The sequence below is a fragment of the Notamacropus eugenii genome, chromosome 1, assembly GCF_028372415.1.
Source record: "Notamacropus eugenii isolate mMacEug1 chromosome 1, mMacEug1.pri_v2, whole genome shotgun sequence".
Lineage (NCBI taxonomy): Eukaryota > Metazoa > Chordata > Mammalia > Diprotodontia > Macropodidae > Notamacropus > Notamacropus eugenii.
Genome location: NC_092872.1, coordinates 236,823,474 through 236,835,731, shown reverse-complemented (window position 1 = coordinate 236,835,731; position 12,258 = coordinate 236,823,474). Strand labels below are relative to the sequence as shown.

Below are 12,258 nucleotides of genomic sequence, written 5' to 3'. Positions count from 1 at the left end.
ATGGAATAAACAGATAACTGACACACCTAAATCTCATAAGGACCCCAAGAAACTCATTCAAGCATTCAGTCTTTTCTGTTCATCTCTCCTTATCTGTTATCTCCATGTCTATGCTAAACCCCCTAGCCCTGACATCCTCAAAACCTCTATCAACCTATGCCCAGTGTCCTTGCTACCAAATAATCTTGCCAAGATTACTACCTGAGAGGCAGGTACCATGTTTGCCCTGTGGAGTCTGTGTTCCATTTCTATTGCTGGCATCTGTGAGAGATCAAAGCCAGGGGCTGAGTGTAGTCTCCTCTCCACAAGGTTTATGGAGCCTGGGAAAGGAAATATAGACATAAATGGAACACCCCCTTCCTGGAGGGCCCGAACTTTGAGCCTGGCAATCCTGACTGATAACATTGGGAAGTGGAGGCAGGAAGAGGGCTAAGAACATGGATAACCTTTCTACAAGTAGCAAGGGTCCCCACCCTAAACCAAAGGGCCTTGTGTAACAATCTCTGGACAGCTGCACATTCTCCCACATAGATCCCTTACCAACAGCCTCATCAGCTCATCTGATTTTTGGAAACATGCCCAGTTTCTGTCAGAGTCTTTAGGCACAAGTGTATGTTTGTAACATTCACTTGTGAAATTTGTCTGACATGGTGGTTCTTTGGAGAATCTATGGTGGCAAAAGAAACCTGGCCTCTTCCCTGGGGATCCTTGATCTGCCTAGCATGGTAGTGAGTGTGCATTATCTTTGCTGTTAAGCAGTGGGGCCTAGTCATCAACTTGCTCTCAAACAGTATTTATGCCTAGACTGTCTTACTCCTCAATCAGTATCTCTCCCAGAGTCAAGTACGATGCTAGGTACATAGTGAGTGCTTAACAAATGCCTGATGAATGAAGTTAATTGTAATGCTTATTGAATAGTTCTTAAAACATTAAGCATCCATATGTAGTTGAGCACTTCGTAAAGGCTTTCTGATAAGACAAACCAGACAAGAGAACCAGGAATTCCCTGAGGATTACGCTCACCCATTTACTGACTGAAGGACAGGTTGGTCCTACCTACAGAGATCATTTCCTTGGTTAATCAAGGCTACCTGCTTACTTTATTCTACGTCCTTTCAGCACTTGTGCATTCAGATCTTACCAGGCACTATTCAAATGAAAAACTGATTTGGTTCAGAGGAGATTTTGATACATTAACATTTCAAGGATTGGTGAGTTAGGCAGAGGTGGAACTCCTTCCACTATTACAGACTGTCCACATGCCTGCCAAAGGAAAACTTGGCAGAGGTTATTTTAGTGTTTCATCTTCCTGGGGCCAACCTGGTGATCCAAGTGTCCAAATTCAGTTTAGGTGGTTCTTAGGCCATAGATGAGTAAGTCTGTTACCAGGACCTTAGGAAAAGCCTTTCTAGACTCCTAAAACTCATCAGAGTTTGTGTTTTGTTAGTATACAACTTCAAGAACCCAGGGTTACCTGCATACTATGGTGAGGGATTAAAAAAGGATCTAGTGGTGGTCTGATTCAATAATTTTAGAAAATAAATAGATTCAGTTGTGTTTTGATATGGTTTCTAAAAACCCACATAACCATACAAATTTCAGTTCAATTTGCCATTGAATAAAGAAATTAAGCTCAGTTTGGGACTTGGTACAGCTAATTTCAGGTTTTGATTCACATTTTTGATTAGCATTTTATTAACACAAGGCAAAGAATTTTTTCTTTCTTTTTAGTTAGAAACAGTTTTAACAGCAACTTGCAATGACCTATAATCAGAGAGAGTTGCAGGGGGATGACTAGAGGGTAAATGACCTACCATGGTCACACAGCTAATGTATCAGAAACAGGCCTTAACAGAGTAGGTACTTAATATTTCACTGGCTGAAATGGCATGCAAAAATTTAGAACTATGTCCAAAAAGTCAATAAATTGTGCATACCCTTCAATCCAGTGATACCATTACTAGCTCTATACCCCCAAGAGATCAAAGAAAGAAGATAAGGATCCATCTACGCAAAAATATTTATAGCAACTCTTTTGGTAACACCCCAAAACTGGAAACTAAGGAAATATCCCCAATTGGGGAATAGATGAACAAATTATGTAATAGAATACTGTTGTACCATAAGAAATGATGAAAGGAATAATTTCAGTGAAACTTGGAAACACCTGCATGCTTCCTACTGGAGAGGTGAGATTCAGGGTGCAGAATGAGACATATTTTGGGGCACAGCTAACATATTATTTTGCTTATGTATTTCTTTTATAAAGATTTTGTTTTTCTTTTCTTTTTCAACGGTGGGGATGGAAAAAATTATTTTTGTTCATTGAAAAAAAGAAAATGTAATAAAAAATGGTATGCTATGCTGGATAATTGTAGCAGATGAGCCTGTACCACTACGGGAACTACATGCTCAAGAGAGAAAAATTAATAAAAATAGAATCTTAAGAGATGAAAGGGACCTTAGAGATCTTTTACTTTACAGACATCCTCTCTAGTCCTCATTTGTCTTTCATGTGCTATTCAAGGTCATACTAATTTACAGCAATGCAAAGACTAGAACCCAGGTGTCTTGATTCCCAGTCAACTACTCTTTTAGTAATTCTGAAAACAAAATTCACTTTAAATTGAACATCAATTTGATGTTTTGCAATTTTAAATGGATCAGGCTTTGTATTTAAAAGCTCTATTTCATGCCTTCTACTTGCATAAACAAGTCAAACACCAGTGATGTGATCTCAAACTAGAGATATATGTTATATATTATATATCAATCATACATACATACATGTATGTGTGTATGTGATGTGTGTGGGAGAAAGACACACACCATACACCACCCCTCACCCAAAAGGTCACTGATTGGATATAAAGAAATCACAAGCTTTGAATTTTAGGAATCAACTAGAGATTTCCTTTACAGAAGCTCATATTAACTTTAAACCTAGTCAGATATGAAAGGAAAAGGGCAAATTGAAATTTTAATGGCTCTTTGTAAGGGTCTGGAAATGTCATGCTGGAAACTTAGCTTACTAAGGCAACCATAAGAAGGGATAGAGTTGAAGGGTAAATCTGACTATGGAATACTTCTGGTCCCAAGGCCTGCTGGCATGCCTATTCTCCTTATCCTATCAGTCAATCTTCTGTACATCACATCACTCTTCAGTATGTTCCTAAGTGCAAGATAATGCAGGGTGTAGATTTGACTGGCCTCTAATTTTTAGGGGGCAGAAGTCACTGGCTAAAAGGTCAGGGATTTTTTTAAACAATCCTAATCCTTATTCCCCTCTCCAGATTGAGAAAAGTAGTCGGTATTTGTCCTGATGGTTTCACTATTTATTAGAATGTAAGTAACCATGTCCTAATGCAATGTACATGACTAATTAGTCAAAACTCACCCTTACCTCTTTACATTTCCCCAGCTCCCAGTTTAAAATCCCTCTGCCTGTTCCCATGCTTACCTGGATGCCCAAGGGGTTGTTGTGATATATCCTGCCTCCCTGGCCCAGTCTGGCCAGCCTGAGATGTCTGCAGACTGGCCTGGTAAAGAGACTCCAACTCGGAGGCCTCCTGCTCTGTGTCGTCATTCCAGTGTGGGTGTAGATGCATATGGTTTCTCTCAGGATGGATGAGACCAGTGCAGGGATCTTGAGGGAAAGGGTTCCTCCCAGGGCCATGGATCCATGTACCCTTTTCATGATCAGTATGAGAACCAGAGAGCCTAATATTGCCCACCCAGTGGTCCAGGGAAAGAAAAGTGACTGGGTCATCACCACTGCCTACCTCCTTTGGCCTAACATCTTCCATGTGTGACAGCTTCCCTGAGAGCATGGCTGATTCTGCCACATTTAATCCCGCTCCCCAGGAAGCATCACTGCTGTTCGAGGAAGGGTTTATGGAAAAAGCATGGTGACTAGAGGGCCCTTCCCAGGAAGTCTGTCTATCCCTCCCATCCAAAGAATGATGCTGTTTTTCCCAAGAAGAGTGACCATTCCCTTGTCCTTGTGGGATAGGTATCCTGGAGTCTGAAGGGGATGACTCCTTTTTCAACCTAGTTGTCAGTTTCCTATCTTGGGGAGCTGTAGCCACCCAGTTTCTTTCACAAGTATGATCCTTTGGGGAAACCCCATGCATTCTCTGGAACTGCTCTGCCAGGGAATGAACAAGCCCCTTTGTGCCCGGGACTTCTGGCTTTAAGACCTCTTCAGCGCCCCACTCCCTCTGTGAAACAAATAAAGTTTCATAGCTCCCGGTTTGGGGGCACCTGTTAGTTTTCTGTGTAGAATTTGGAGGAAAATGAAGCAAATGTGAGGAAGTAGTAGGTACTTTGGGGTGACAGGCCCCATGCATGGGGAGACTGGACCAAGCTGAACAACTTGACGGATTACAGTCAGGGCTGTGTGAATCCCCCCGATCAGGGGAGACCACAGGGGCCAAATGTGACCAGGGAGGCACCAGGGCAGGCAAAACTGCAGGATCACTTTTCTCTTGGCACTGCTGCTGGCCAGCACTTTTCCCTTCCTGAGTGGGAGTCCTGCTGCCACTGCTGCTGCCCCTACAGCCCAGCAGCCCCTCTGCTGGGGCTCCTGCAGGTTCCCTACCTTGGGGAGACCCTTTCTCAGGCCTCCTCAGCATGTGGGATAAACCTTGCCTGCAGAAAGCAGAAAAAGCATGGCCATCCACATTAGCAGAGGAAGTCAAGAGATTGGGGAAGGACCTTCTGGGGGAACTGGGCTGTAGGGTGGGTGGGGAGGGTGACTCTGAAGACAGTAATGTGTGAGATTCATGGCAGGAAGTAGATGAGGGGAAGAAAGAGCTGGTTCCAAACTCGGTGTCCTTGCTGGGCTCCAGCACTGTCTCCTGACTCAACAGTACTTGGAGCGGGACAGACTGTTCACTGAAATAAATGGGAAGAACCAATTATTAACTGTTTCTAATGGCAAAAAAAAAGTCACATAAAGAATTTCTAATTCTATTTGCTCTGTTCCTAGAGTCAACATGATTCTCCACAAATTCTTCCATGTTCTGAATGATAAAAATAAATGGAGAGGCAAGCATAAAAACAGAAACTGTTTAAGGGGTTCACAAACAAGAAAGCAAATGGTCAATACTCTCTCTCTCTCTCACACACACCCCCACACCCACACCCACACCCACACACACCTTGGTCAACATTCACCTCTTTTTTCTGAAATGATATACACTCCTCCAAATGGCCCTTATCAAAGTGATACAATTCTATTTAAAGACACCTTAGCCTATAGCTCCCTTGGCCCCAGCATTCATACTCTACTATAAACTTGCAAAAGAAAAAGGTTGCTGGCCCAATATGTGGATGATAGAAAGAAAGCAAGGCCTGGAAATGGCTCACATCCAACAACGATAATCCAGAAGGGAGGGGTCAGCAATAAAGTAAAAAAGGAGAAGGAGGCAAAGGTGGTTTAAGGTTTGCAAAGCACTTTCTACCTATTTCTGTTTCTCATAACTCTGTGAGGTATGTGCTATTATTCTCATTTTACAAATGAGGAAACAGTCTAAGAATGATTAAGTTACTTGCCCAGAATCGCACAACTATTGATTATTTGGGGCAGGAATTGAACTCATGTCCATGATTCCAAGTCCAGCACTCTATCCACCATAGAAAAGCATCCTATCCAAAAAGACCACATGGGCTCTATTGCTAAGTCAAGAGGAGGTAGGTCTTGGGTCAGGAGATTTGGTGGAAATCAACTACTTTATTTTATTATTCCTAATCAAATCGAAATTAGATAGTATTACACATGGAAATCTTTCTCCAAGGCAAAAATTGGATTTTTGAGATTTTCTTTACAATGTTAATTCTTCACTGATTATGGCTTTTATTCATTACACTTTTACTTTAAAAGCTCCACAGTGTTAGTAGTCAAAGACAACAGCAATCACTGAGCTTAATCAACTAGTTTAGATGTTACCTGGGACTAGTTTAGCTATTTAGTACTGATCAACTACTTAACACTTTACTAAGTTGACTGTTTTGAAACCTAAATTGCTTACATTTAGACCAAATTCTTTTAAAGTCTAATCAATGACCTAAATAAAGAAGTTAAAAAACAAAATGGAAGATCCTAGGTATAAGCAGAATAAATGATCCTCTTCAGAACTGCCCCTTTAAGTTTTAGCAATAGTATTATACTTCCACACAAAACCACTGAATTTATTTCTTGAAAATTATGTCCTATTTCCATCTGAAGTTCACCTACCAGATTACCCTTTTAAAAAATCCTATCCATCCAAAGAGATCCACTTTTAGAACTATAGCTTTGATACCTGGAAGTGGTAAGAACCTTGACCCTAAGGAAGCCCTCAAAAGGAATTATGATTTTCTTTTTTTTTAGGGGTGAATGAATGAAGAGCTTAACAAAGTACCTTCTGCTCTCTGTTTTCATAGGGGATGGGTGGCACTAAGGTGATCAGACACACAATAACAGATGCCGCTTTGAAGGTATATATTCAAAGATAAATTCCTTAGAAAGTAGTGCCTAAGAATAGAGGCACACACATCACGAGGGCTGCATGGATCATGTGAGTACATAGGTCCAGGACTGGATTCCCTCAGGATGCTGGGGTAGGTGGTCTATGAGCTAACCTGTACTTTTCCAGGTTTCTACAATAGTCTTTGGAGAAGAGAGTAACAATGCTCTAAACTGTTGGAATCTCTAAGTGACTTGAAATCACAAAATTTGCTCCTCCATGGTGAAACCATGCTACTTGCATGTATATACTACTGAAAGATCCTCTGCAAAAAAGACTTCAACTTCCACCAAAGCAGAAATCCTATCCCTGGCTACAGAGTTGGGCAATAGCTTTATTCTCATAAATGCTAGGGCATCTTTGGTATGCTGATTCCCTAGCCTTGAAATATTGGGCCACTAAAGTTTTCTGGACTTGGAAGAATTTCCCAGGACTGGATGCATGCTGAGTAGAATGTTGCAGCAAAACTGACCCATGAAATTTTCTCAGTGTCAGTCCCCAGAGTCATCTGTACCTCCCTATCTAGGACAGAGAGCTGCAGCAGAATTCTTCACAAGAGAAGAATTATCACCTGCTTCTAGATCATGAGCCTTTAATGTTTAATGAAGGAGGCTAAAACTAGCTTGTCTTCTATGTACTCTTGTAGATCTTCAACTACTACTTCAAATCCTGGTTTCCTCTAATCGAATCAATTTCACTACTTCTTTTATTGTTATCTCTATTACATAGTTTTAGGGAGAAAGATAAAAGTCAACTTCTTGCCTGTGTACTACTCTTTGTACTTTTTAACAAGTTTATAACTCTAGTAGGACCCTCCACTTTCCCCCTTCTATGCCTGATGCAGAAAGGGACATTTAATGGATGAAGGGAAGATTTTTCTGGGGATTCCTCTCTCTCCTTCCCAATCTACCAATGCAGGAAGAGCTCTCTCTTTCCAGAGCACCCACAGTGTCGTGACCTCCCCTGATGTCCACGGGCTATCATGACTTCCCAGGCACTACCTTGTTGGCTGAGGGAGGGAGCCCCCCAACGGTGGTGATGGTGGCGGCGGCGGCGGTTGCTGTTGCTGCATGCGATCCTGGAGGCTCCGTGCTTTTCGGATACAGATTTGTAACTTCTTATCAACTATGGTTCTGCTGAGCGTGCTAGAGCTGGCACCATGCAGGGCAAGTCTTAGTTTAGCTAAAATGCAAAACAAAAACAAAAACAGAAACAAAAACACACAGCAGAAACAGAACACACACACAAAGAATAAAATTGAACCAAAAATGAGCAATGAAATGCAGTAACTGAAAAGATGCAGCAGGAGCAAAAACAGAACGTGCAGAGGCTGCGGAGGTGAGGGAGCTGGCGGGCCCTGCCTAGAAGACAGCTTGCAGCATCAAAGCCAAGGGGGTCACAGAGGGAATTCAGATCAACAGAAAGTCATTCCTAAGAAATGCTGGAGTTTGTATCTTATTTCCCACAGGTGATTTCTACGGCCTTCCCCGTGTGGTTGCCAGATTAAACTTTAGTCTTTGTACCCTAGCCCAACCCCTGCCTTCTAACTGTTGAAAAAGTCAGGAAAATTAGGATCATCAGGAGACATGCAAAGACACCTGCCTCTCATCACAGGACTACTCAGCTTGGGGGATGGAGGGTCATACTGAAAAATCGCTTGCCAGTGATAAGCTCTGGGGTTCTCCAAAGCTCATGCTTCAACCCCTGCCAGTGCCCAGGAATCAGGGAGAAGAAGGAAGAGGGAAAGCACATACTCCTGTAGAAAGTTACAGGCTCAGGGTCAGAGGGAAGGCTGCCTTCACCTTGACTGATGACGAGACAGAGTGGGTTGTCCCAAGTCAGATGCAATCTTGGACCAGGGGACAGAGAGGGCTCCAGCATCACCTGTGGGCTCTTGCTGAATTCCCTCCAGGTGGTCCCCAGAGAGCTTCTGGTGTCCAATGTCAAGGCCCAGACACCAGAGGGGCAGCCGCTGGACCAGGCAAGCAACAGTAGCATTGACAGAAGCTGCAGCTTAAAAGTGCAACAGCTTGGAGGAGTTAGTTACTTACAAATTGCTTCGTTACAGAGAGCCAAAGCAGCAGCACAGTCTCCTCTCTGTTCATGGCGCAGTGCCTCTTCCAACACCGAGTCAGCCTCTCGGGTGGACCTCTCGGCGTGGTCACGCCTCCCTGCAAGGGCCAGCACTGGATGCAAATGGGGCAGGTGGGCAGGCGTCTCCATCCAGCCGCCTGCCACAACCAGAGAGCCCACAGGAAGTCTCTAGGACAGGGTCAGGGTGGTTAACCCCAGCATCCTAGACCTTCCCAAGTGCACAAAGGAGGCCCAGCCACCAACCATTTATTGTTAGGCTACGAGTTCTTGATAATCCTTGCCTGAAGAAAGCACACAATAGTATCTCTAGTAGCACAAAGAACAGAAGGAGAATTTTTTAATAGAAAAAGAAGTACAGAAGACAACTCTTCATCTGCTGGGCTGGAAGAACATCTCTGCTAGAGAAGGAAGCTGCCAAGCTCGCTAATTTTCTAACAGTCACCAGCTGGAACCAACCAGTGTCTCAGCACTGCCATGATGGATGTCAGACCCCTCAGGCAGCTCCTCACTGCCTCCTCAGTCACATTTAATCAAATAACTATCTCTGAGCTCCTCTAGGGTGAGGAGCGTTGCATTTCTCTGTCACTGTCCCTAGGTGCTCAGCATAGTGCCTGGTAAACAAAGCCCTGATGTATGGTTAGCAGAGGTTTGAAAAGCTTCAGCGATAGAGGTCCCTACACTAAGGGAATGAGCATTTTATAGTTTATAAGGGACACAAGGCAAGCACCTTCATTTTCCATAAGGGGAAACTCAAGCTCAGACAAGTTGCCAGAGTCAGCTAGCTAGTAAATGGTGGAGTAGGAACATGGGCCTTGTTGGTCAGGAACCCTGTCTGGCCTTCTTCTATGAAAACATGATGCTTCAGCACCAAGGGCTGCCCCCAGAACCACTTCCCTGTGTAGGCCCTGTGCTCCACTATACACCTCCAACATCAAAGATCTTCTGTCATCCTGAACTGGAGCCCAGTTTTGGAGTCCTTGTGGACAAACTCCCGCACTCCCTCCAAAAAAAGTAACTAGGCTGGCATTGCTTCTAGGTTTTGATACTGCTGGTACTTTTATTTTATCTCTTATTGAGTTTTAGGATCGACAATATTTTTTAAAGGCTCCTTCCTATCTTCTACTGGCCACCCTCCCCATCATACACATAAATTTTCATCAATGAATATGGGCAAATCCCTTCTTTCTAAAAAAGATTTTTCATGGAAAATACTGTCCAAAAGAAAGAGGAAGGAAAAGTGTGGTCATAGGCTGATTCCTGTACAAGGACTCTGTTCACCTCAACCTATTGTTGGCCCTCTCCCACTCATAATCACGATTTACTTGTAAACTCTAATGTGAACTGAAGCTGTGAGTTTTCTCAAAGACAAACTGGAAGCCACTTTTCTTTGTACTAAGTCATGGCTATCTCTTCCCTATATGGACTCAGAAAACCAGTTCATGACTTTTTGGTTTTTAGACTCCAGTGAGAAGGGTCAAGATATCTGAATCACTTTTGACAGTTTTTCCACTCCTTTCAAGCTGAGGGTAGAGGACAAAGGTCCTTAGAAATATTTACTGTCTTCAAATTTTCTTGTCCTTGATTTTGAAGTATCCTAGAGGAATTAGAGGGAAATAGGAAAAATACAAGTTTGGCTCTAAGGAGCTTAGAATTTAGACTCCTGATGCTTCTTTTGTCTCAAGTTTCAGTATTCCCATAACACAGAATGAGCTGAAACTGCCAATACTAATCTACATACTCAGACACATGACTAAGGTTACAAGGTTCTCAGACCCTGTAAGCAGAGCTAGACAAAGCAGGTGGATCACTATGCACTATCCCCTTCTTTTTTGTTGTTGTTCTGTTGTTTCGGTCATGTCTGACTCTCTGTGACCCCATTTGGGGTTTTCTTGGCAAAGATATTGGAGTGGTCTGCCATTTTCTTCTCTGGCTCATTTTATGGATGAGAGAACTGAGGCAAACAGGGTTAAGTGACTTGCCCAGGATCACATGGCTAGGAAGAGTCTAAGTCTGGATTTGAACTTAGGTCTTCCTAATTCCAAGCCCGTTGCTCTATCCACTGTGCCACCTCCTTCTTAGTCCCTTCAGAATCTGAGCTACCCTGGCTTCTCTCAATCAGAAGTTGGAGAAATCTAGAAGTGAAAAAATGGTCAGCAGATTCCCAAAACATTATTTTGATATGATGGCCAACTAGCTGAGATAGCTAAGCGGGGAGAATGAAGGCTCTTCTTTCAAAAAGAGCATGAATCTGAGAATGAGTTGTTGTTGCAGTTAGGAATAAGAAAGGAAGAATAATAGAAAAAATTTAAAATGGAGATTATCAAGGGCAATAGAATTAATTCAAACATATGCAGAGAAACATGCTTACTGAGGAAATATGAGGAAAGAAAGTGCCCTAAAGTTTGGGTAAGAAGTAAAGAAGGTAGGAATTGTGTAGGACTGTCTAGCATGGGACATGACCCCTAGTAATGCAAGAGAAGAGGAATCTCCATAAGAAGGTGCTCCAAGGAGATAACATACATTCCAATTCCATACACTACTTATGAAGTACATCTAACAAGCACGTACAACCTATTTTAAAGAAAGAAGTAAAGCCAAAGTGATAGGAGTCACCTATGTGGCTCGGGCTCCAGGCCTTAGGCCTTTTGAAATTTGTGTGCTCTTGCTCAAAGTGACTCCCCAAAAAGATCACAGAAAATGAAAGAAGGTGAATAACTACACCAGGAATTGGCCCTCAAAAATCCTCAGACTACAAGGGAAGAACCAGAATAGAATTTACAGTCATGGAATATCCTTCGCTTTTCTGTTACTTAATTTTGGACTTATGCATAGTTATATTCTCTGCTTCTAATGATGGGAAGTTTTTGGCATGAAGAATTATCTATCATCATAAAGGCACTCCTCCTCTGCTCCCCGCTTTTAAATAAGATATTTGTCCTCCAAACCAGGGACCCTCTCCTCAATCAACAAGTTAGTCAAATTCTAGCTTGACAGTGTCAGAGATACTGCTCAAACTTGGAAACTAGGAGATAAAGAAAAATGCCATTTGAACCATCTCTCTCTCTCTCTCTGTCCAGTCTCATCCACAAGAGTTACCCTGATGCTGGAGCTCATCCAGGTCCATGAAGCGGCTGGGGTGTGGGTTGAACCCTCGAGCCTCCTCTAACTCCTTCTCCCTCTTCCTTCGGAGTTCCTGTTCCTGGGCCCTCCGAGCCACCTCTTCCTGGAGTTCATCCAACTCACTTTTAGAGGAGGTGGATAGCTCCCTATCTGTGAGACAAAAGAAAAAAACTTCACTTTACAAATTACATCAGCAGCCTGGAGTCTATTCAGTCCATAGTTAGGGTAGTGAAGCCTCATAATGACTGGCATATGGGTTAGTAACTGTATGCAGTTTAGGGGGGAGTGTGGGCCCCAGTACTAAGAGGTGTGTTTTTCCTGACTTTACTGCTGAATCAAAGGGGAAGTTGGGGCAAGTCTCTTCACCTCTGCCTAGATTTCCCCCTCTCCATTATGACAGTGAAAATGCAACCATTAGAGTTCATGAATGGCCAGACAGAGAGTGGCATAAATGCTCAGGGGAAGAGTTGGAAAGATCAGTGAAAAGAAAAAGCAGACTGTGTTAGAAAGAGCAAAGACAGAACTAGAACAGTCA

The 12,258-nt window shown here is 42.9% G+C and overlaps 1 protein-coding gene across 15 annotated transcripts in view; it reads right to left on the bottom strand.

Moving 5' to 3' along the window:
- The window catches only part of USP54 (ubiquitin specific peptidase 54), a 125,234-nt gene that overhangs the window by 6,255 nt on the left and 106,721 nt on the right, over positions 1-12,258 (bottom strand). For 13 of the 15 annotated variants that reach the window (XM_072628123.1, XM_072628122.1, XM_072628137.1 and 10 more), the window contains 5 exons: positions 11,700-11,873; positions 8,561-8,740; positions 7,511-7,691; positions 3,461-4,896; positions 202-320 (listed from right to left, as the gene is read on the bottom strand). In XM_072628123.1, the coding sequence (XP_072484224.1) occupies positions 202-320; positions 3,461-4,896; positions 7,511-7,691; positions 8,561-8,740; positions 11,700-11,873 (2,090 nt within the window). The remainder of the gene's footprint in view (positions 1-201; positions 321-3,460; positions 4,897-7,510; positions 7,692-8,560; positions 8,741-11,699; positions 11,874-12,258) is intronic. The other 2 variants (XM_072628128.1, XM_072628132.1) reach the window with 1 other exon arrangement.